Source organism: Peromyscus eremicus, chromosome 5 (genome assembly GCF_949786415.1).
Source record: "Peromyscus eremicus chromosome 5, PerEre_H2_v1, whole genome shotgun sequence".
In the NCBI taxonomy this organism is placed as follows: Eukaryota; Metazoa; Chordata; class Mammalia; order Rodentia; family Cricetidae; genus Peromyscus; species Peromyscus eremicus.
In genome coordinates this window covers 113,318,335-113,344,151 of record NC_081420.1, presented here as the reverse complement: position 1 = coordinate 113,344,151, position 25,817 = coordinate 113,318,335, and the positions used below count along the sequence as shown (strand labels likewise).

The 25,817-nt window shown below is 41.5% G+C and overlaps 1 protein-coding gene across 3 annotated transcripts in view; it reads left to right on the top strand.

The window, feature by feature from the left end:
- The window catches only part of Large1 (LARGE xylosyl- and glucuronyltransferase 1), a 535,843-nt gene that overhangs the window by 239,010 nt on the left and 271,016 nt on the right, over nt 1–25,817 (top strand). For all 3 annotated transcript variants that reach the window (XM_059264258.1, XM_059264259.1, XM_059264260.1), the window contains exon 3: nt 6,693–6,994. In XM_059264258.1, the coding sequence (XP_059120241.1) occupies nt 6,693–6,994 (302 nt within the window). The remainder of the gene's footprint in view (nt 1–6,692; nt 6,995–25,817) is intronic.

The window sequence follows — 25,817 nt, the reverse complement described above, 5'->3', positions numbered from 1 at the left end:
AAGTGTTTCCTTACTGTCATTTTCTCTTTGCCAGAAGATCCCTAAGGCCTTTGTTGGAACTCATGATTGCTTCTTTTTTTTTCTTTTTTCTTTTTTTGTGCCAAAGATATCTTCCAGAAAATCACTCTGGGAAAATCTTCTGGTGAAACATTCCCTGTTTACCCATAACAATCAAGCAATCCTTGTTTGCCATTTGCCTTCCCACTGCAAATATGATGCTATGCTTCTGGAAGCTTCTAGGACTTCAGACCATGGTGTAGCTAAAAATATACCTATGACTACGTCTGGTGCACACACTGCCTACAAGTGCAAAAGCTGAGGTATTAGCATACTCAGCTTTCATAAGAGTGTTTGGGGAGTACACTTCTTTTTAAGTGTAACTTTCAAGATCAGCTTGAGCTTTTTAAACTTTTCTAAAATGACTGTGGCTTCAACCTTTTGTCTGTTTTGCATTTTGAAGTGACATTGAAGGAGGTTGTGAAATTTCTATATTGCAAGGAGGGCATTATTTATTTATTTATTTATTTTTTATTTTTTAAATGACAAGATGCTTCATGAACATTGCCTCCTGTGGAAGGAGAGACATTGGGAAATTCAGTGTAACTCAGCCCTGTGATTATCCTAAAGGAAAGGGCAGCAGCCTGGCAACTGGAACCGCTTCATAGACAACACTCTAATCTAGACAGGAGGAAGATTAGGGGAACTAAATTGCCCATAAACTTTGACAAGATAGAGTACCATTGTCTTAGCTATAAATACCATGGCCAAAGCAACTTGTATAAGAAAGAGTTTATTTGGGTTTATGATTCTAGAGTCCATGATGGTGTAGGGAAGGCATGGTAGCAGGTGCAAGAAGCTGATGCTCATTTTAAACCACAAGCAGAGAATGAGAACTGAGAATGCCGTGGCTTGGAAACGTCAAAGACTGCCCCTAGTAACATACTTCTTCCAGCAAGGCCATAATACCTGAAGAGTGCCATCAACTGGAGACCAAGTATTCAAACATCTGAGCCTGTGGAAGGCATTCTTATTCAATCGGCACACCAGGTTAGGGACATTCCTGTTCATGTGACCAGAGCTGCCTTTAGAGGGTGGTAGAAGCTGAGGCAAGGGGACAGGACCCTGGTGAAAGCCACATTGCACTGAAGGGTACAGTGTGTAAGCCTTCTTTGCACCTGAGCCAGAGAGTCTGGCATGATGCACAGGACAGTGTTTCTCCACTTTGGTTACATGTGAGAATCTCATGCAGGGCTGCTTCCTGTGCTGAGAACTAGAGGCCTCCCAACTCCAGATGCTTTGAGCTCACTCATCTGGGTAAGGCCTGTGCACACACCTGTAAGTCACTGTGTATATTAGAGCTACAGTTTATGATATATGTGTGTAGAATATGTATACGTGTGTGTCTGTGTGTGCTTGTGAGGAGGCCAGAGGAGGACGCTAGGTGTCCTGCTTTATCATTGTTTACCTATTCCTTTCAGACAGTCTCTTCTCACTGAACCTGGACCTACTGTTTTTTGTGCTAGGTTGAAAGGCCAGCAAGCCCCAGTGAGCCTCCTGTCTTTGTTTCTCCTCCAACTCCCACCCTCTCAGTGCTGGAAATATAGGCCTGTCTGGCCACAGGTGGCTTTTATGTGGGTGTTGAGGAGCCTGATGATTGCACAAGAATCATTCTTGACCTTGAAGTAATGGACTTACTTATGCACATTCTTAAACTGCCAATGTGATGGAAATGAGGTTGAAGGACATTAATTCATAAGATCTATGTGGGAAGCTGTGAGAATAGGGAGATACTGGAGGCAGGGGATTAACCAAGGAGAACAATATGATGTTTTAGGACAAAGTCCTACCGACCTTGGACAGAAAAGATCTCAAAATCTGGTTCCTCCTTAGTTTTTGTAAATCAGATTCTTCTAGGACAAAGCCACATCCATTTGACATCTTGTCATGTGAAGGTTAGGATATAGTATCTTCATTGCCTACAGAACCATGCAGGAAGACAACTTTTTTCTTTGGCCTCTGAGTGCAGGATTTTGGTACCTATATTCAAGATCTGACTAAAAGAGTCAGAGGCACACCCAAGTCTGGCCCAATCTGGAAATGAGTCGTGCAATAGTGTCCATTTGCAAGTGAGTGACTGATCTTATACCATGTGACATGCAAACTCTCCATAAAGACTGCAGGATAGTCAACACATACAAATTGATTGGGATTACCATTTAGGACATTGTGGACAGCAGGTTTATAATCCTTGTCATTGCACCACGCAGAGATTGCTTTTTAATTTTCCCTTTTTGTTCTGAACTTGGATGTTTTGGTTCTTAATTCAGAGCATTCATCTCAAGTGGATTCAGGGATTCAAATTCAATGATAAAGTTCTTGGTTGTTCAGAACTTCTGGAGGGAGGAGAAAGCAGTTGTCAACTGAGGTTTTGAATAATGTCTTGTTTGACATTTCTAACTCAAAGTGGGCTGAACTAGCTCAACGCATGTGCACACTTTGTCATAGAAAGATACACTATGTATAAATAGATTGCATATTGAAACAACAGAGTCTGGGGGAAGGGCAACAGGGAATAAAGTTAAGGTTAGGGCTGAGGCTGGAGGAAGAGGGAAGAAAGACATTTCAGAATCTTAGCTGAGTCTAATGCTGGGTAATATGTAAATATAGCCACAGCTCTGTCCAGCATTTACATATGGAGACAGTGAGTTACAGAAAGATGCAGTACTTTGCTTAAGTTTGTTAACTAGTAAATAGAAAGCCATAGTTTAATCTCAGTTATTCTTAATGCCATGCTCTCCACTTCCTTTGATTATCTGGTAGCTTTGGTTATCTCTCCCTCTTCCTTCAACATGAACTATTATAATTTCTCATTAAATAACAGGTAGTTTGAGATTTATTAGACTTGTATTTTTCATAGATTTTAAAATATTTTATCTCTAGAGATTACAAACTCTTCCCCCTGTCTCTTCTTCACATCCATGTGAAGTGCAGCAAAGGTGCTATGGCTTTCAGCTGAAGAGACTGGTGTGAGGCAGTGTCCTCCAGGGTGGGATCTGTGTGGTCATTGCTTTGTGTCAGGGGCCTCCAGAGAAACAGAACCATGTATGGGTATGTTCCTGGACATGCTTACATGAGAGTGCCTGTACACACACACACACACACTCACACACACACACACACACACACACACACACACACACACACTCACACAGAGAGACAGAGACAGAGACAGAGAATGAGTGTACGTGATTGACTAGACTGAAGGAGTCCCTGGCAGATCTGCAGGTGAGTCCAGCAAACTGGAAGCTCAAGGTGAGCCAGCACGTAGTTGCCATTGCAGTCTGGAGGCCTATGGTCAAGGAGAGGCAGTGGACCAGTCCAGCCCACATGCCAGCAGCCTAGAGACTTTACAGGCTAAGTCTTTTAGTTCCTTCTGTTGAGTGTGTAAGCAGAAGAAATCTGAAGTCCAAGACACAAAAGTGGTCAGGCAAGAAGGACTTGTCTTCCTCAGAGAAATAGTTGGCCTTCTGGTTCTGACCAGTTCCGCCACTTTTTTAAGATTGGATGAGGCTCACTCACCCTGGAGAATGATTTCTTCTTTACTAATTAGACTGATACAAATTTTTATCTTGTTAAAAAATGTAATCAGTTGAAACACCAAATGTGTAGGAACCTAATGGCCCAGTCAAGTTGACACATGAAATTGACCATCATAGTCCCTAAGCAGGTATTAGTTTGCTACATATATATGTGAATTTGAGACTTGGCCATTAGAAACATGCAAAAAAAGTTAGACTTCATGGACACTTCAAGCATGTGATCCATAGACTCGTTCTGTTTAGTATGGTGTATACTGACTTGTTTAGGTGGAGTAAGGAGTTGCATGTGGGGCAGCTCAATATCACCCAAAGGTGTTAGAGACAAGACTTTGTGCTTGTTGGATAGCAGAGGGAATAGCTGTGTCTTTACAATTGATAGCTTAAGAAAATCAGGCATGGTCACAGTTGTTTACTTAGACCATGGAATCTAACCCTGGGAGGATTAATTATAGAATCTAACCCATAAGACATACTGGCTATGACTACAAGCCTATGACTTGCTCTTTACTCTTGTTACCTCCCATCAAAGGTTTGGTGAAGCTTAATGAACAAAGTTAGGAACCAGTACATCAGGAACAAATAAAATAATCCAAATAAAAGAGAGCAGGCTGTCAGCATGGCAAAGCAACAAGGGCCTCCTAGCACTTACACCTATTTGCTCAGTGATGGGATTGCACAGCCAGGTTACTGCAGGGTCCTCTGCACAGGAAGCAAGATCTGAAAGGGGTCTGCATTTCCCTCCCCTCCCCTCCCCTTCCTTTCCTTCCTCTCCCCTCCCCTCCCCTCTCCTTCCCTCCCCTCCCCTCCCCTCTCCTTCCCTTCCCTCCCCTCCCCTCCCCTTCCCTTCCCTTCTCTCCCCTCCCCTCCCCTTCCTTTCCTTCTCCTCCTCTCCCCTTCCCTTCCCTCCCCTCCCCTTCCTTTCATTTTTTCTTTTTCTTTGTTGCTTTCTTTTTGTTTGTTTATTTTTCAAGACAGGGACTTACTATGTATATTTGGCCATCCTATAACTCACTATGTAGACCAAGCTGGCCTCAAACTCTTGGAGATCTACTATATCTGTGCTGGAATTAAAGACGTGAGACACCACACACAGCTTCCCTCCTTTTTAAAAGAAGAAAGTAGTTGAAAAGGTCAGGGACTCGGGCAAGGTGATATGGCTTCAAAACAGACTAGAAATGACACTCATATCCACTATTGGTACATCTTCCATTCCAGATTCTGGTCACGATATTATTTTTACCCTTTTAGGTGTCATTTCTTCCCCCAAAGGATTGCATTTTTCTTCTCTTACTAACAAGATGTTCATCTTTGTCTACCCTACTCCAGGGTCCATGTTCACTAAGCTATTTTAGCTCCCCCCCCCTTTAAGATGGGAGCTCAAACTGTGTATCTAAGGATGACCTTGAGCTCTTGATCCTCCTAAGTGCTGGGGTTATGGGTATTCACTAAGGCCAGGTGCATCAGAGGAGACTAAGGCCTCACACTTGTCAGGGAAGCACTCTACACAGAGCTACAGCCCTAGTCCTGTGCTGTTTAATTCTCTTGGTGGAACCAAACATGGAGGGTGATTTCAAAAGCAGGGGAGGGAGCTTGTAATTAACCAGCCCAGTTACAATGCACCCCTGATCCACCTGTGATTTCATGTCTCCTGCCTTAACCTTTGATTTGCAGTTCATGGCAGTGGAATTCAGTAAGCCATACTTATTGCACTATTAGGATCAGGAGCAAATGCAGCTAACCCTAAAGTGATTAGGGGCTAAATAAAATGGCAGTTATCTATTAAGGACATCAAATGCTCTTAGCAGAGGCAAGCAGCATGGGCAGCACAGGTGAAACTCATGGTATGTAATTCATCCCCAGCTTTGATCCTCAAGCTATGTGAGCCACATAGCCTTGCTGGTACAGTTTAGAATCTCAGTCTAGTCTGGGCTCTGAGGAAGACAACTTGGGTTGTGGAAAAATGGAAATGCATTTGTTGGGTCTTGCAATAATGGGGGACAGATCACCAGTCTATTAAACCAGAAGCAAATTTTATTCCAGAAAAATAAAGAATAAAAAAAATTAAAAAACTAAAACACCGTGAGGCACAAAAACTTATCAGCTAGCTGTAAAGTTAAAAGTTAACTTTGGTCCAGGCAGTTGTCAGCTATAAGGGCCAAGGGGGTTAAAAGTTAACCCCTGGCTGTTGCAGAGGAGCTGGCTGTAAGCAGACAGCCATTGTTAGCAGTTAACCTTTAGAGTGATGACTGTCAGCTTTCATCTCTTAAGCTTATAATTTTATATTTCTATATTCCTGGACCTTTCACATTTTAGCAGGCTAGGGAGTTGGTCACTCTCCAGTCATGAGAGTTATAGATTGGAAGCCTCTTAGACAGTTGCCCTCTGGCTGGATCCTAGAGTATCAGCAGAGTAGAAACAAACAAAAAGGAGTGGCAGCTTTGAGCGTGTCTTGTGTATGTATCTGGACCTCCTAATAGTCAGCATGCATTGGGTATTGACTTTATACGAGGAGATATGCTAAGTGCCTTTGGGAAGTGGTGTTTTCAGATTATAAAATTTAAAAATACCAAATGGTTGGCCTTGAAATCATATACTTATAAGCAACATTATACAGGCGGAGGATGGCTTCCCTTGGGAGGTGATGCTTTTAAAACAGGATTTGGAAGCTGGTTTAGGAGTTCACTTAAGAAGAACTTCACTTTATTTCCTCTTTTCCTTTTGAGCTCTTCTACATTCTGAAGCTCCTCATCTCAAAATTTCCATTCCTCCTTATCCATACATGTTATGTGATTTCTTGTTAAGAGTGTCTACTTTCAAACACATTATATGGGGAGGAAGGCATTGTGTTTAACTAGGAACAGTATTAGGAATGTCTTTCTGTAAACAGTATTTTGATTTTTATTACCATAATAAGCCATTCTGTTCTCACTTTTTTTCCCATTTCAATATGGATGCTCTGACTTGTCATTCACAGTCCATCTGCTTTCCTGCTAAGCAGTGGGATTGTGTCAAGAGCCTGGGGTGGTAATGCTGAAGTTCCTGGAGGTAAGTTTGCTAAGCTAATGAATGCTTCCTTGGTCTCTCCTCCCCTAGATGGGAAGCCTGTGTCTCTGTCTCCCCTGGAGTCCCAAGCACACAGTCCCAGGTACACTGCCTCCAGCCAGCGGGAGCGGGAGAGCCTGGAGGTTCGTGTGCGAGAGGTGGAAGAGGAAAACCGTTCTCTGCGCAGGCAGCTCAGCCTGGCCCAGGGTCAGGGCCCTGCTCACCGCCGTGGGAACCACTCCAAGACCTACTCCATGGAAGAGGGAACAGGGGACAGTGAGAATCTGCGGGCTGGCATCGTGGCAGGCAACAGCTCTGAATGTGGGCAGCAGCCAGCTGTGGAGAAGTGTGAGGTAAGGAGCATATGCATTCAGAGAAATGGCTACTCAGAACCCCAGTTCCTGCTCATCTCTGCAAATGCCTCCTGGAAGCACAGCCAGGACCCTGGAAAGAGCTGGATTTCTTAATTCAGTGCAAAAGTAGATTGGTCATAAACTCTAGTGAATGCCAAAAAAGACTTTTAACCTCATTGTGTTTCAATTTCTCCATCTGATAAACAGGGATAAGAAGGCCTACTCTACACAAGCATAACTGATAGAACCTGTCACTAATTTCTTTGTGTTTCATTAGGAAATACTCACGTTTCCACACTTCATCCTGGGAACTCAATTCTTTACACAGTAGTATGAATGGCTCACCCAGAGATATAGCTCCATTTTGCAGTTACTTTGGCCCCCATTCCCTTTTCTGTGTATGAGCAGTCTCTGCAATTCAGAACTAAGGTGATGTTGCCTATCAAAAGCCACCCTTTGAGGTTTCATATTTTAGTACCACTTTCTTGCTGGAATATACTTCCTTTCTTAGTGAATCTTTGGAGTCTTGCAATTCTTATCCATCTTCCTGTAATGTGCCTGCCAGACTCAACCTCCTTTTTTTCCCTTGTAATATATGCACTGAGACCATGCATGTGGGGACACACACACACACACACACACACACACACACACACACACACTCACGCACACACACACACACACAGACACACACAGAGACACACACACTTACTTCCTCATGCTCAATTCCCCTTCTTCTGGTTCTTACTGTGTAGATGAGTTAGAAAAGTGCTTGCTAGCACCAGGGGTGAATAAGAACTCACCCTTGGTAGTTTCTGCTTTGAGTACTTGAGCACTTTGCCCAACTTCTTGGAACTCGTGGGTGTCTGAGCAGTGAACATCTGAGGCTGATTCTTGCCTTATGGAAGCCATTATAGCTATGGCTAATACCAAGGATATTTAGTGTGCTTTCAGTTATGGTAATTTGTATTCTTTTTAGCTAAATACAGATAATACTGGCTGGGTTTTCTTATGCTGCTTCCTAGAATAAAGAATATTAGACTTTATCCACCCTGAAGTCACAGCCCATTTTAAGCCATAGCATCTGCCCCATGAATGGATTTATTAATGATGCTGACAGTGCTATCTGTATGCCACATGGAGTGAGGGCTTATTAAATGATGAAGATGAAGATGGACTTGTATAGAAATCTGGTATCAAGAGAGGAGACCTTAAATAAGAAATGACAAGGAGAGCATCCTAGAATTGTATTAGACTAGACATTTAATACAAGTCTGATTGGAGCATGCCCTAGTGGGAGGGTGTCTAGAAGTTGGCTGTTATGTTTTGTTTCTGTTGCTGTGATAAAAAAATAATAAAAAATAAAAAAATAAATCACCCTGACAAAAGCAACTGTAAGAGAGAATATTTTTTTGGCTCACAATCTCAGGTCATAGATTGGAGACACATTCACAGTCAAGAGCAGAGAGGATTGCTTCCAATGTTCAGCTGGCTTTATCCTTTTCACCCAGTCCATGAAATAGTGCCTGCCCATATTCAAGATGGGTTTTTCGCTCTCAATTAAGATGGAATTCATAAAGGCCAACACAATCCAGACAATTCTTTATTGAGACACCTCAATTCCTTTTAGCTCTTTTGGACCAGAACTTAGCTTAAAGGCTTCCTTAGCTACATAGCTGCAAGGGAGCCAGAAATACAAGGAAAATGAACTAACACTTTGAAGCTGTTTTACAGTTGTTACTAAAGAATGTTCTCTTTGCTCTATGTATCATTCACAAACTTGATTGAGCATGAAGATTACTCTTTACCAAAATGTGTATCCATGACACCTCATCCAATGTATGGGGAGTTAATGGTAGTAAAACCCATGAATATTGGTATATAAAAAAGTCTGTCTAGGTGATTGTGAGAAATGGGGAACTATTTGGAAATCATCTCTGAAGACATAACATCACTGTTTGAAAGACGAAACAGTACGCTGATTTATATCTTTAATATGTCGACCTTTACTTTACAGTATTTTGATTTGCCTCTGAGAGTTAGCTTTGATTCATTTTTTTTCTCTTTTTCTGTACCTATTGGTCACATTGATTTTTAGACACTTAAAATGTTCTTCTTGGTAGAACTATTCTAGATGCACTCTGGTCCTTCTCAGAACTTTTGCACCTGTATGTGAAGGCTGTCATGTCTCAAAGTGACCTGTCTCCTTGCACATAGAGCCAGAGGCTGTGCCATACCTACATGCCCATTAGCAATGCATATCCCATTGGTAGCACTTGGCAAAGGTTTTGGCAAAAGAACCAAAGAGGCAAACCAGAAATGTCAGTGACTGGGGTCAAAATAGAAGTTTCCCTTCATCCTGGCACTTTTCCATGATGAATGCTGAAGCTTGTTTTGATATCTCATTAGAGGACAGGGTTATGTTGCCAAGGACAATTCTATAGTCTGTGGTCACAGTTAAACTTATACTCAGTCTGGGAAGTATTTCTGAAAACTATCATAATAACTTCCAGGTTATCAACAGAGCTAGCTGGTGACAGAACTACCAACCCTTTCAATCCCTGTGTCCTTTCTGCCTCTCCTAAGTATGTGGCCTTCCACCACCCATTTTATTTCTGCATATTTCTGTTGCTCAAGTAATACTGTTTCAGTGGAGGCTGGATTCTGTGCACCTCAGAACTGAATGATCTATTTTCATTTTCACTCCTCTGTATATGCAAAAGCTCATATGTTTTTCTTGCTTTTCTCATGTTGACCATTCCTGGAGTTGATTGTAGTATAGTATCAAAAAAAAAAAAAAACCCACTAGAACTAGAGACAAGAATGCTCCTGATTGAACCCATAAGCTATGACAATTTATTTTCCCTCATGAACTAAAATGAGAATAACAATATCCTCTCACCTAATGAATGTGAGGATGAAATGAGTTTGTGAGTTGGAAGTGAATGCCCATATACTTGATATGGGTGCTCTTCCCTGTTTCTATGTAGTCTATCAATTGACATTTGATAGCTTAAGGCAATAGCAGTCATGTAGGGAATTTTTTGGCCACCTGTGTGCATGTGCACATACCCATGTATGCATCTGTGGAGGTCAGAGGAGGACCTTGGGTGTCTTCTTCCTTTGGTCTCCACTTCACTTTTTGGGACAAAGTCTTTTAGTGGAACCTGAAGCCTTCCATTTGAGCTAGGATGACATGTCAGCAAGTTCTTAGAATCTACCTATCTCCACCTTACCCCAGTGGTGGGATGTGTGACCATGCCTACACATGGTGTTGGGCATTTGAATTTCAGTCCTCTTCCCTGCATAGCAAGCACTCTTACCCACAGAGCTACCTCCCAGCCATCATTTCATGTGCTACTACAGTGTCTTGAGTTCAGAAAGAGATATGTTGAGTGGTTCTGGTTTGGGTACCCTTGTGTAATGGATGTTTGTTATGACTGAAGCAGTAGTAATGGCCTAGGCTGCCTTTCTTCCTGTTATCTCTCTGCATGGGCTACACTGAACTTACCAACAACATGGCTCATTTCAGCATTAAGATACTTGAATAGCAGCTAATGGTTGTAGGTCTCAGTGTCCCAGTATGTAAGGCACATAGAACTAGTCACTTCTACTGATGACAGAGTATGTTAGTTGAAATGGTCACAGAGGTCCACCTACTTGCAAGGAAGAAGTGATGCAACCTTGTCTCCCAGGCAGAGGAATATCAAAGGATTTATGGATATAGTGTAAAAACCACCACAGTAGGTATTGGTAACAGAAGTTATCAATGGATAATGCCCTGTGATGGAAGATAACACCTTAAAGATGCATCTCTAGTCTTCTGCTCCTTGCTTTGTGCTCCCTTTATCAGTAGTCACTTGACTTCTTAGCATTTCATAAGGAATAGCAGATGCCGTGCTAAATCTTTTACAATATATCTCTTTCCAGGCAGTGTATTTTCCTCCTTTTACAAACCAGTAACCTACAGTAAATTCACAATTAAAGTCATGTGAATAGAAAGAAGTGGAGCCTAAGGTATGAACTTGGGTGGTTTGCTTCCAGAAACTGGGCCATTAGCCATTGTGCATCACTCTATGACTCAAGGCTTCTAAGATTCACACTCTTAGAACCTGATGCCCAGTCCATATTGTATGTCTGATTGGTGTCTAAACTCCAAAGGCTGAACTATCATGATACATAATCACCTTTCACTGTGGACGTTCTTGCAGCCTCAGGAGAACAGTGAATCCTTGGTGGATGGAAGCAATGATGTTTCGTCTAAAAAGGAGTTGGATTGTTTCCTCTCTTGCCAGATTGTGACTTCATTTGTTAACTCAAGAGAGTTTGACATTGCTGGTGGCATTGTGTTTGTTAAACTTGATACCTCTCACTCACATCTTCTGGGCCCCTAGCTAAACCTATAGTATTCTCATCTTTAAAAATTTTAAACTCAGTCTTTAAGTATTTTGCATGATAAAGGCTTGCCAGCTGTATAACTATATCCTAGATTGCTATCAAAAGATACCATGATGGCATTTGGATGTGTAATTCATTAGCTCCATATGCCTTCTTTGGTGCTTCTTTAAGAGTGTAAATCCACTAAAATATTTTCCCTAAATGCCAGGCCTTAGAATCAGGGGATGCTGTGGCTGCAGTGTAGCAGGATTGTTTCATAATTGATTTTCAAGAAGCCCTGGGTGCCATAGAGTAAGCACCTTACGGTTACCACCTCCATTTGTTAATATTGAACGTCAATTCGATGGGGCCTAGAATCCGCATGGAAACAAACCACTATTCATGTTTGGGTAGGAGGCTCTACTTCAGGTTAATTGAAATGGGAAGTCTCCCTAAATCTGATAGGCACCATTCCTTGTGCTGTGGGTCCCATACTGAATAGAAAGAAAGGGAGGGAGTAAAGGAGGAAGAAAGGAAAGAAGGAAGAAAGCAGACAAGCTAGCTAGCTGAGATCCAAGACTCATTAACTCTGACCCCTTACTATGGATAACATGTGACCAGTTGCCTCACCCCCCTGCTGTGATGACTTCTCTGACATGATAGATTATGCCCTCAAACTCTAACCAGAATAAATCCTTTTTTCCTTATGTTGTTCTTGTCATAGCAACAAGACAGGTGATTATTGTATTCCCTACTTGTACTGTTACTATTTATGTACTGCTCCATAGCATGATCCAATGCTTTAAGCTATTCATTATTTTTTTAATTTATGGTTCCTGAAAAATCAGGGGTATGGAGCAAGGTAAGTTTGGGCCATGACTCTGGTTCTTTCAAGGCACATGGTCTCTGTAGGACTTTAGTCATCTAAAGGCTTACTAGGGCTTCAGGCTTTGTTTCCAAAGTGGCTCACAACATAGGTGGGGTCTCAGTTCCCTAGAAATGCTTATGTGTCCCAGTAATGCAGCAGTTAGCTTGCCTCAGAGTAAGCCATTTAACAGAAAGAAAGACAAAAGCCTTACTGTTTTTTCTGGCCCAGCCTCAGATGGCATTTGCCATTCTCCTGTTGCATTTGCTTGTTCATGAGGGAAAGAGATTGTCATGTAAAGTGAAAAGTACCAGTGCATCAGGTTGAGAGTTACAGTGGCATGGAAGTTTGATGAGGCAGCTAGAAGGGTCATTGCCTGATTCTGTGAGAGAAATGACAATAATGCCACTTAATCTTGCCTGCTCTTGCATATTTTGCAAGCTCTGGGCACCATGAATTACACTTTTGTGTCTGTGTGTGTGCAGGTATGTGAGCCAGCGTGGTCACTCCCCCTCCCCCATTTTATAAATAAAAAAGCCAAGGTTTACCAATGCCGCTCAGCTCAAAAAACTAACTTAACTAACCTAACTAAAAGGCAGAGAGAATATCCATATTAAGAAAATCAGGAATGAAAAGGGGTACATAAGAATAGACACTAAGGAAATACAAAGAGTTATTAGGTCATGCTTCAAAAACCTGTACTACACAAAATTGGAAAATCTAAAAGAAATGGACAGTTTTTTCCATAGATACCACTTAACCAAAGTTAAATCAAGAGCAGATAAACAATGTAAATAGACTGATATTCTCTAATTCCTTCAAGGAAATAGAAGTAGTCATTAAAAGTCTCCCAAACAAAAAGAAGCCCAGAGTCAAATGGTTTCAGGCCAGAATTTTACCAGACCTTCAAAGAAGAGATAATACCAATCAATAATCCACAAATTATTCTACAAAATAGAAACAGAAGGAACATTGTCAAATTCATTTTATGAGACCATAGTCACCCTTATACCCAAACCACACAAAGACTCAAAAAAAAGAATTACAGACCAATTTCCCTCATGAACATAGATGCAGAAGTACTCCATAAAGTACTTACAAACCAAATCCAAGAACACATCAAAGAGATCATCTACCATGATAAAGTAGGTTTCATCCCAGAGATCCCGGGATGTTTCACCATATGAAAATCTGTCAGTGTAATTCACCATATAAACAACCTGAAATAAAAAGAAACCACATGATCCTTTAAATGCTGAAAAAGCCTTTGACAAATTCCAACACTCTTTTATGATATAAGTCTTAAAGAGATCAGGGAAACATGAGACATTCCTAAAAATAAAGTAATATACTGCAAGCCTGTTGCCAATACCAAATTAAATGAAGAGAAACTCAAAGGAATTCCATTAAAATCAAGAAGGAGACAGGTTGTCCACTCTCTCCATACCTATTCAATATAGTACTTGAAGTTCTAGCTAGAGCAATAAAATAACTAAAGGAGATCAAGGGGATACAAATTGGAAAGGAAAATGTCCAAGTATCACTATTTGCAGATGATATGATAGTATACATTAACAACACTCAGAATTCTACCCAGGAACTCCTACAGCTGATAAACACATTCAGTGATGTGGCGAGATACAAGATTAATGCAAAAAAAAAGATCAGAAGCCCTCATATATACAGATGATAAAGTGGCTGAGAAAGAAATCAGGGACAAGACAACCTTTGCAATAGCCTCAAATTATATAAAATATATTGATATAACTCTAACCAAGCAAATGAAAGACCTATATGACAAAACTTCAAGGTATTGAAGAAAGAAATTGGAGAAGATATCAAAAGATAGAAAGATCTCCCACACTCATGGATCAACAGGATTAACATAATAAAAATAGACATCTTACCAAAGCAATCTACAGAATCAACACAATCCCCATTAAAATCCCAACATAATTCTTCACAGACATTGGAAGATAATACTCAACTTCATATGTGAAAACAAAAAACCTGGGATCACCAAAACAAACCTGTACAATAAAAGAACATTGGGAGGTATTACCATCCTGATTTCAAGCTCTGCTATAGGACTATAGTAATAAAAACTGCATGGTATTGGCATAAAAACAGACAGGTGAATCAATGGAAGTGAATCAAAGACCCTGACATAAATCCACACATCTATGAACACCTGATTTTTGACAAAGAAGCCAAAATTATACAATGGAAAAAAGAAAGCATCTTCAGCAAATGGTGCTGGTAGAACTCAATGCTGGTAGATAGAAGAATGCAAATAGATCCACATCTGTCACTTTGCACAAAATTCAAGTCCAAGTGGGTCAAAGACCTCAACACAAATCCAGAGACACTGAACCTAATAGAAGAGAAAGTGGGGAATTGCCTTGAATGCATTGGAACAGGAGATAACTTCTGAATAGATAGCACTTCAATAGGGCAGACAATAAGATCAGCAATAAATGGGAGGGACCTCCTTAAACTGAGAAGCTTCTGTAAGGCAAAGGACACTGTAAATAGGACAAAAGGACAGCCTACAGAGTGGGAAGAGTTCTTCACCATCACCACATCTGACAGAGGGCTGGTTTCCAAAATATTTAAAGAACTCAAGAAACTAGACATCAACAAACCAAATAATTCAATAAAAAATGGGGTACAGATCTAAACAAAGAATTCTTAACAGGAGAAACTCAAATGGCTGAGAAACACTTAAAGAAATGTTCAACAACAACAGCAACAACAAAACTGGACAGTGGTGGTGCATACCTTTAATCCTAGCACATGAGAGGCAGAGGCAAGCAGATCTCTGATTTCAAGGCCAGCCTGGTCTACAAAGAGAGTTCCAGAACAGCCAGGGCTGTTACATAGAAATCCTGTCTCAAAAAAACAAAAAACAAAAACAAAATAAAACAAAACAACAACAACAAAAAAAAATGTTCAACATCCTTAGCCATCAAGGAAATGCAAATCAAAAGGACTCAGATTCCACTTTATACCTTTCAGAGTGGCTAAGATCAAAAACACATGTGACAGCTCATGCTGGAGAGGATGTGGAGCAAAGGGTACACTCTTTTCTTGCTGGTGGGAGTGCAAGCTTGTATAGCCACTTTGGAAATCAGTATGGCAGTTTCTCAGAAAATTGGGAATCAGTCTACCTCAAGACCCAAGTATACCATTCTTGGGCATATGTCCAAGGATGCTCAATCATGCCAACAAGAACACTTGCTCAACTATGTTCATACAGTTTTATTTGTAGTAACCAAGAACCTGGAAACAACTTACATGTCCCTCAACCAGAGAATGGATAAAGAATATGTGGTACATTTATGCAGTGTAGTATTACTCACCTGTTAAAAACAATGACATCATGAAATTTGAAGGCAAATGGCTGGAACTAGAAAAAAAAATTATCCTGAGTGAGGTGTCTCAGAAAGACAAACATGGTATATACTTATAAGTGGATATTAGTTGTGAAGGATAACCATGTTATAATCCAGGGACCCAGAGAGACTAGGTAACAAAGAAGGCTCAAGGGAAATACTTTGATCTCCCTGGGAATGGGAAAAAGAAGAGATTTCATGGATGGACTGAGCAGTGGGTAGGAAGGGGGACACGAGGGATTAGACTGAGGGTGGGGGGGGGAGAGAATACTGAAAGAGAGGACTGGAAAGGGGGTCATTTTGTGGTCAAGTAGAAACCTGGTGCAAGGGAAACTCCCAGGAATCTATAAGGATGTTCCCAGCTAAGATTCCTAGCAAAAGGGGATACATAACCTGAACTGGCCATCTCCTGTGATCAAACATGACTACCAGTAGATGAATAACCCGGCCACATAACCTTGGACCACATTCTGTTGAGCCTATGAGATGTGCTAGGGTAAGGTTGGCACAGAGATTGTGGGAGTGGCCAACTAGTGACCGGTCCAGCCCTGGCTGGATGACCCAGAGACCTAGGATAGAACTAAATAGGTCTGGAAGGGAAAAAAATGTCAATGTAATGATGCCTAAGAATATTCTGCTATACTTATAGATTGGTGCCTAGCCCAATAGTCATCAGAGAGGTTTCATCCAGCAACTGGTAGAAGCAGATGCAGAGACTGACAGTCGCTCATTAGGCTAAGTTCAGGTAATCCTGCTGAAGAAAGGGAGGAAGAATTGGAGGAGTTAGAGGGATCAATCAAGAACATCACAAGAAAACTCACAGAATCATCTAACCTGAGCTCATAGAGGCTCACAGAGACTGAATAGATAACCAAGGAGTCTGCATGGGACTGACCTAGGCACTCTGTATATATATGCAGTTGTGTAGCTTGATCTTCTTGTGAGTCTCCTAACAGTGGGAGCAGAGGCTGTCTCTGACTCCTTTGCTGGCTTTCAACCATATTCCTCATGTTGGCTTGCCTTGCCCAGTCTTAATACATGGGGGAGGTGCTTACTCTTACAACAACTTGATAGGTCATGTTTTGTCAATGTCAATGGGAAGCCTGACCTTTTCTGAATAAAAAGGAAGGAAGGGTGTATGGGGGGAGGGGAAATGGGGAGGGACTAGGAGGAGAGGAGGGAAGGGAAACTGAGATCTATATATAAAATAAATAACTTAAAAATAAAAAACAAATTTGAAAAAATGTGTTAATTGAGATTGGAGTGTGTGTGTGTGTGTGTGTGTGTTTCAATAACAAAGTACACAAAGCATGATAACTTCCTAACCATTCTTAAGTGCACAGTGTTTGGTATTATCACACTGTTATGTTAGTTACTCAACCTACTATAACTTTCTAATTTTGCATAAATGACCTGTTCACCATAAACAACTTCTCAGTTCTCAATGTCACCAAATCCACACCACTACTATTTTACTTCTGTTTGTGAATTGACTATTTCCCATATATCTCTATGCATTGTCTTTTTGTGACATATTTTATCCTCATGCTATAATGTTATCATTGCCCATTCATATTAGCACACAATGATGGTGTCTTCCTTTTCAAGGCTTCCTTGTGCTTTATACCTTGTTCATCCATGTATCTTTGGATGAGGGTTTTGTTGTTTCTATTCCTTAGCTACCTGGATAGTGAAGCTGTGATCATAGGTAAACACGTGTCTTTACTCTAGCTTCCCATTTTTGAGGGCATATACGCAGAAGGAAGACAACTGCTTCATATGCTAATGTAAACAATAATATGTCCAGCCTATATTGTTTACCCCCAGGGTCTGTGGAAGAGTCTAACAATCAGCTGAGGATTCTAATCTGGGGAATATTCAATGAATCTAAGCACACTTAGTTCGTTAGTCCATTCACTTTATTCTTCTAAGTAAATTTTATCTACACAGTTTCTTTTCTGTTCTCATACTTAGCTCCTCTCAGTCCCTCCTGCTGTCAGTCCCTTCTGCTGTTCTCTCATCATTCTACCTAGTTCTTTCTACCTCTGTCCTCATCTTTGTTCTTCTCTATCAATTCTCCCCATTGCTCTCAGAGAACCAGTATACATACAGAAACAGTAATTCTTCGTCAAAGCAATGGAGGCTTGAAGTTTTTAGGGTAACAGAGAGAGGTGATAAGCAATAAATGTTAGCTTCCAATTACAACCCAAAAGGGGAGTGACTAAAGGGGAGTTCTCTGGTAGGGTCAACTAAAGGCTAAGATCAATTAGGGAATCTAGGAATATCACCTGACTGAGGAGGAATTAAAACTTAATATGCACAAGAAAGAAGCTTGGCACCTATCACCTGCCTAGCCTTTTAGGCAATCTTCTTGGGTCAGTGGGAAGTAACTGCCTTAACTCAGTAACTAAGAAATGGCTAAAACATCATCCCAGGAATGTGAGCAGTAAGTCTCTTAAGTTAGGGTCTTGTGTAAATAACCTGGGGTGAAGGTAAGGAGTTGATTTCATTGCTAGTGGTTATTTTCTCTGTGTGTAAGATGAGCAAATTTATGTATGTGCAATTTTTTCCTTGGAAAAAGGTATCTTTGATGAAATACATTTGTCTGGAGAATGGCCCTGGCCAGATATATGTTAATGAAAAACAAACACAGCTGGGGTCAGTTATCCAATTACCCCAAATGTATAGGGAAAGTTGTGCCCAAGATTGAGATGCAATTGTGAGATTACATGTATACATAACATGGAAATGCACGGTAAAAGGGAAGAATCATAGCTGTTATTGCACAAGAAGTTTACAAGAGACAGCCAGTTCATTTAAAAGGCACTAACCCCATAATGCCTTGCATGATGGTTTCCTCTAACAGAACTCTTTTTTTTTTTTTTTTTTTTTTTTTGGTTTTTTCGAGACAGGGTTTCTCTGTGTAGCTTTGCGCCTTTCCTGGAACTCGCTTTGGAGACCAGGCTGGCCTTGAACTCACAGAGATCCGCCTGCCTCTGCCTCCTGAGTGCTGGGATTAAAGGTGTGCGCCACCACCTCCCGGCTCTAACAGAACTCTTACTTCTGATATGTTGACCTTCTGAACTCTAGTTGTCACTGCTATATACTCCATGGACTTTTGCTACTAGCGGCTCTCAATAATATGGTAATTTTATTTTAACTTTTCAAGGGCCTGCCCCACTGTTTTCCATCGCAGCTGCATCACTTTACATCCCTACCAGAAGTGACCAAGTGCTCTAGCTTCTCCACATCTACACCACCGGTAGTAAATCTTACTACTAGTGAGAGCCTGCTTCTGGTCTAGAGAAGCTGACTGTGAAGTCATCCCAATGAACATTTAAAGAATGTATCTTCTGGCTGCTTCTCACAGGAAAAACCAGCCTCTCTCCCAACCCCTCTGAGATTTAAAGGGACTGGGCTATGCCTGGTCCTTTCCCCTCAGATTTCCTCTGGGCAGCCTGTCTTGTCTTTCCAGATATCATGCCACCTCTACCTCAGGTTCCCTGCTGTCTGCCTTCAATGCTCTTGCCTGGATCCAGAAAACACATATGCTCTCCTGTTAAATTTTTAGAGCCTGTTTTCCTGGCTGCTTTGCTTTTAAGGTATTGAGCTCTCCACATGCTTCTTATTTCACTTTCTAAATTTATCAATCTTATCAGCTTCTCATTCTATACATAAATCATGTACAGTCTTTCCTCAGACTTTCCACAAACACACAATCTTCACATGTTCAAGTCTCTCACAGAACATGCCATGGCATTTGGATATAGTCTATACACAGCCTAGTCTGTGCTTTATACCATCTGAAGATAGTATACAATAACACCATAAAGTAAGTTTTATGGAAATCTTTGTGACGTTGTGATGTTCAGGAAGTAGTGACAAAGAAGATGGACTTGTTCGGTCCAGGTGCAGTTTTTTATTTAGACTGTTTCCCATCTGATGCTGTTAGTAGATTTTGCAGAAGTAGGATATGAGGTGATAGAATGTTTTTAGGTGATTTTCTGTATCCGTCCTGCACTAGAATGATGGTGTAGGGATCGAGAGTTGGTCTTCTTCTTCCACAGTTAGCTCTCTAGCACCTACAAATGAATGTGGCAGATAGTAGTCCACCAGTCTTTATCTGTTGAATTGCCTGGTTAACATGTATGGACTGTTTGGGATCAGGCCCATCATGTAGATACCTTAGAAGTAGGTACAGAGTACAGAACAACCAGGAAGAATTGGTACTGGGCTGTAACACAAATTTTAAAATGTCTTATAACAAAAAAACCAGAGCCAGATATTAGGGTAAAGGGTGAAATGTCAAAGAAGCAGAACAGCCAGCCACTAGCTTACCTCTAGGAAATCCTCAGCCTCGGGAGAGTGAGTTCCTGTTTCCTCACTCCTTATATACCTTTCTCTGCCCAGACATCACTTCCTGGGATTAAAGGCATGTGTGCATTCCAGTATTGGGATTAAAGGTGTGTGCCACCACTGCCTGGCTCTGTTTCCAGTGTGGCCTTGAACTCATAGAGATCCATACAGATCTCTGCCTCCTGAGTGATAGCATTAAGGGTGTGTGCTACCACTGTCTGGCCTCTATATCTAATCTAGTGCCTGGCTCTGTCCTCTGATCCTCATGTAAGCTTTATTAAGGTACACGATATATCACCACACTGGGCATTGACAGACAACCTCCCTGGTCCACACATGCATTGGCCACTCTTTTCTGTGGACTCATGTGAAGGTCAGGCTTATCTTTAATGATTTCTATGAAGCATGGAAGTGAGTGGGCTGGGGCAGTCTACATTTGTTCTTTCTCTGTGCTTTTCCTGGGCAGAGTGGAGGTGGGGGTCATGTGGAGATGCTCGTGCAAAATGGATCATCCCTGGTCTCATGGTAGGTTCTGTAAACCCTCTGACTCTGCTTCCCCTCATCAGGCCTCTATAGAATTGGCTACCAGAGCTGGGAGGCATATCCTCCCATTTTTTAGGGTTAAAACAATTTTGTCTTTGAGATTGAACCAAATATTCTGACTGTGATGAATGATCCCCAGAGAAGAAAGGTGGACAAATGGTTCATGCTTTCAATAATATATTAATAGTAATTCTTTTTCATTTTGGTAGCCATGCATGTATTTTACTGATGTGGTTTCTGGCTTAAGACATGGTTCTGCCCCTCCATTAGCCACTGACAGGCTGAGCCCTGGTACTTTGGTCCACTGACTTAACTGCCCAGTCTCTTACTTTAATTAGTTTGAACATTGGAAAACAGAATGTTAGTGAAACTCTGTGCATAAGAATTAAAACCTGTGGACCACTACTATAAATACAGACAGTTGAAGGGGCTGGAGAGATAGCTCAATGGTTGAGAGCATTGGTTGCTCTTCCAGAGGACTCTGGTTCAATTCCCACACTCACAAGGCAGCTAGCAACTAGTTGCCTGTAACTCTAGTTCCAGGGGATCTGGACTCTGCAACAAAAAAAACAAAAAAGAAAGAAAGAATTAAACCCCTCGTTTTGTAGAGGCAGTTGCTGAGGATATGAGGTATTGAGTGATGTGCCCAATTATTAGTTTTTGCCTACCTCAATCTATGAGAAAAATGCCTCCACTTTTTCCTTTATAGACAAATCCCAGAGAAGCTTCTCCTTTAGGTTTCATGGAGACTCACATGCTCTGCCACAAATACCAGCTAGCCCTGGGTGTTATAAGTAATGTATGTCACAGGTTACATGGCTTTGATTTGGCCATTGCAGTCCTTCTCCCTCTAGATATCTCCCTGCATACTTGGCCTTTGGGTGTGCTGCATGCCTGGAATGCAGACACTGTGGTTGCTGCCATCAGAGCCCCCTGGCCAACCTGGTCTATCTTTCTTTTTCTTTTATATGTGCTGAGCCCATCACAGTTCTGACATATCAGGAAAGGTCAAAGCTTTCCAGCTCTCAATCCATCTTACAGATTCTAGATCAACGGTCACCTCTTTGTTCCCTAGTTGTCAAGAATGAATCTCCATTCACAGCTCTGATATACCTACCTTACCTGTAGGTATAGGTGGCAGAGATTGAAGATGTGCTAAGCAGTGTGTTTTGGATGAAAGTTGGAGGTAGAAGATTTCCTTAGAAAGAACCTTCCTAATGTTTATAAACGATATTAACATTTCTCACTTTTATTCCTTTAGCGTCCTACACTTGGAGATTAGCAGATGTCTATATACACCAAAAACTATGTCATAATTTCCAGTCCCAGTACTAATGCAGTGCTCAGGAAGGATCACCTATGATGTTAGGTGATGACAGATATACTAGATGGTAGACTAAAGAGTGGCAAGAGCTTATGGAGAACAAAAGCAGCAGGTTGAGTTAGGGAAACTGTGAAGTGGGTGCTGTAGTAGCAGCACACAAAGGAAGGGATCCCACCCAGAGCCAAAGGGGGGATACTAGTCCTGACAGGAGCTGGTTGAAGCTGAACTCTCAGATCCAATTGGTGTGTCTTATTATGTGCACTTAACCAGAGTATAAGGAAAAGAAACTGAGTTCATTTGGTCTAGGAAGGTCAGGTCCTGAGGGCACAGAACAAATTGAGACTGGGTAGTAAGTGAGTGCAGAGGGGCAAACAGAAATACTACCCTACTCTCCAGCCAGACTTAGTGCCAAAGAAAAATCTTAAAACACCAGTAGCCACACAAACACAGAAGAAGGTTTAGAGTGAGGGTCTGTGTCTACAGAACCTGATATCCAGGCGCAGTCTTTGATATTGGTTGCTCTCAGTCATTAAGGGGGTGTTTAATCCACCACACTGATAAATTGTGAAACCTGGGATTCTCAGCATTGAAACCTACTTATGATTCCAGTAACCCTGCTTCCTGTTGCCTCCTCTCTCTATCTGCTGAAGCCCCTGAGTCCTTCGTTCCCTCTGGGGCTAAAAAAAATGTGGATGATGCAGAACCCTTCGAAGAGCATATCTTGTGATGCTGATTTTCCCTTTCCTAGGTAACTGCTCCCTGCTGCTCTGGCTCCAGATGATGAATTTATTCATAGTGGGAGGTATATTGGCTAAAACTGAAGGGTTTGGAAAATTACGTAAAATATTTGAGAGTGTATGTGCTAAGCTTTTATTTAATGGGTCCATTTAGAAATGTCTCTGAACCTTGAATCCAAGACAAAGTTTGATATCTCAGAGACCACATGTTTAGATATTTGGGATTCAGAAGAACCCAATTCTAGTGTTTTCTACATTCTCTTCTGGGATTTGTGTCCCCACATGTAAGCATTTTCCCATTCATTCTTTTCATGATTAAATTGATGGTTATCACATCCACACTGCCATCTTTCATTTGAATCTTCTGGGCAAGATATTATCTAGAGATAAGTGAAGTCATGATGCCTTCATTTTATAGGTGCAGAAATTAAGAAATGCATAAATGACTCAGCCAGGGTACCTGAAAGATCTGGAAGGACCTGAACACATCCACATCCACCCTCACCCCTACACACACACACACACACACACACACACACACACACACACACACACACATACTTTTCTTCTTAAGACGTTCTTAAGATGTAATATTTTAGCAGAGAAGTATTGTTGGTTTTAAATGCGGCACTTTTACCAGTCCTGTTACCTTCTGAGGAAAGGTCAGAGGCACAGCAAAACTCAGTATCAGAGCTTTATTAGGAGAAAGAGTGGGGGACTGAAGAGAGCATGGCCAGGCCTGGGGCAGAGACAGGTGCAGGAGAGAGAGAGGAGTTGGGGGAGGAAAGAGCAGAAGAGAAGGGAGGAGTCTGTGTCTGGCTTTTTAAGGATTCCCCTGCACATGTGCAGGTGGGCTTAGGGAGCTACACCATGCATATACTGATTGCCATGATGCACACATTTGCGCATTCATGCAGTGCAATGATGACGTAAGATATAAGACCCCTTGCTTAGCTACTGAACTGCACATGTGCAGTCTTATAGCTGGAGTGGCAGAATCCTAACAAGTACCTTTTCTTTTAATGAAAAAAAAAATCTGTGTGTTTGTGTGTGTTTCTGTTGTGATAAAATACCATGACTGAAAGCAACTTGGGGAGGAAAGGGTTTATTTTGTCTTACAGTTTTACATCACAGTCCATCACTGAAACAGCCAGGGCTGGAACCCAAGCTGGGCATGAAGCTGGAGGCAGAAATAAAGCAGAAGCTATGGAGGCATCCTGCTTACTAGCTTATTATCTATGGCTTACTCAGCTTGTTTTATTATGCTGTCCAAGACCACAGGCCTAGGGACAGCACCACACCCAATGAGTTTCCTGATATCAATCATTAATCAGAAAAATGACATAAGGTTTGCTCACAGATCAATCTGATGGTGACATTTTCTTAATTGAGATGCCCTCTTCCAGGGATTCTAGCTTGTGTCAAGTTGACATAAAAGTATCTATTAGTGTGAGTGGTATACACACACTGGACACATGTTGTCGTGGTGTCAAAAACCAGGAACTTAAGCCAAGATATTGCAAGGCAAAAATTTGTTAACCACTGGGCCATATTTTCAGTCTCCCATAGTAGGAGACTGAAAATAGCAATCAACCAAAGTATAGGAACCTCTTTATAGCAATCAAGCAAGTGATTAAAAGTGGAATTTTGAAGTTATTTTTATGATCATGGGACAGGTACATGTTATAGAGTTATGGTGAAACAGTTAACATACCACCAAATATTTTATGTGCAGTCAATTCTCAAAACAATGGAAACAAGTTACAATGTGTAATTCACAACATCATTGAGGAAGAACCAGTCAAAAAATGTTGACCTCTGGCTAAGAACATACTCAAAATCTGACATTGTTTAACTAAAAAGAAAAATGAAGTCAGCTGTTCCTTAACAATGTGTGTGAATGTATATAAAGACAGGAGATGGGTGTCTAGGATCTTCCTGATTCTGTATCCATATTATTTACTATGGCAGGGTATCTCACTGAACCCAGAACTTGAGGATTCAGCTAAACTAGCTATCCAGCAGCTTGCTTGGGGGCATTCCAGGTCTCCACCTTCTTAGGCTAGGATTCCAGGAAATGGCCTCCCCTGCTGGGAATTTACATAGATTCTGAGGATAGGAATTCTGGTCTTCCCATTGCCTGGCAAGTGATTTATCCATTGAGCTAACTCCCCAGCCCCTTAACAAAAGTATGGTTTACTCTAGAGTCAGAAAAATTCTTACTTGGCAAGCAGGGTGGGAGGTTTCTTGTATACTTTAGAATAGTTTGTCTGCATCCCTAGCTCTATCTGCAAGATGTCAGTTACATTTCTACTCCAAATGGTTGTATCTCATAGCTCTTGAATCTTGGGATTGGGTCAGGTGCTCCATGTAGAGGACACTGCCTTCTGACAGAGCATGTGAAGATCCTGCTGTATGTTTTCAGAAGCTCTGTTAAAATCCTCTCTTCATGTATTCGTTACTTTTCTTGGCACTGTGACAAAATATGTAATACAAGCCATTTGAGAGAAGGAAGCTTTATTTTATCTCAGGGCTTTAGAGGATATAGTCCACTGTGCTAAGGGACACATGTTTGTGAGAGCAGCTCATGGCTGGGGCAATGGGAATAGGAGGCATTTCCTTACACCTTATAGGCATCCAGAAAGCAGAGAACCCAGGCCAGAAATAGAGCTGGCCCATGAACTTTAAGTTAGCCTTCCTCCCTTCTACTTCCTCCATTTGAACTCCACTTTCTAAAGCTTACACAGCCTTCTGAAACAGTGCCACCAGCATGGGATCAACTACCCAAACATAGGATCCTGGTGCAGGATGGGAGGAATTATTATGCCCAGATTGCAGGGACACCCAAAAGACCACCATGGAGACCGAATCCCGTATGTAAAAGCAAAGAGCGTTTATCATCTTCAAGTTCTGGGACTTGGTCTCTGTCTGTCCAAAGTAGTGGTGAGAGCAGAGAGCCCTGAGCTCAGGTAAGGTGGGGGTTTTATTATAGCAGAGGTTGGAGGGAGGGGATTTCCAGGGTTCAGGAACCTGATTGGCTGACATTTGTCTAGGGATATAGGGAATGTTTGGAATGTCAGGTATTTCCTCTTAGATGCAGGCCCCACTGAGAGGAGTCATGTTATGGCTTTTCCTGGGTCCAGAAATTGCCTGCCAGAAGCTGTGTCTGTGCCTCTAAGCCTGTCATGGCAGCTGTGTGGTCAAGCTTTTTTGGGGGTCCCCCACA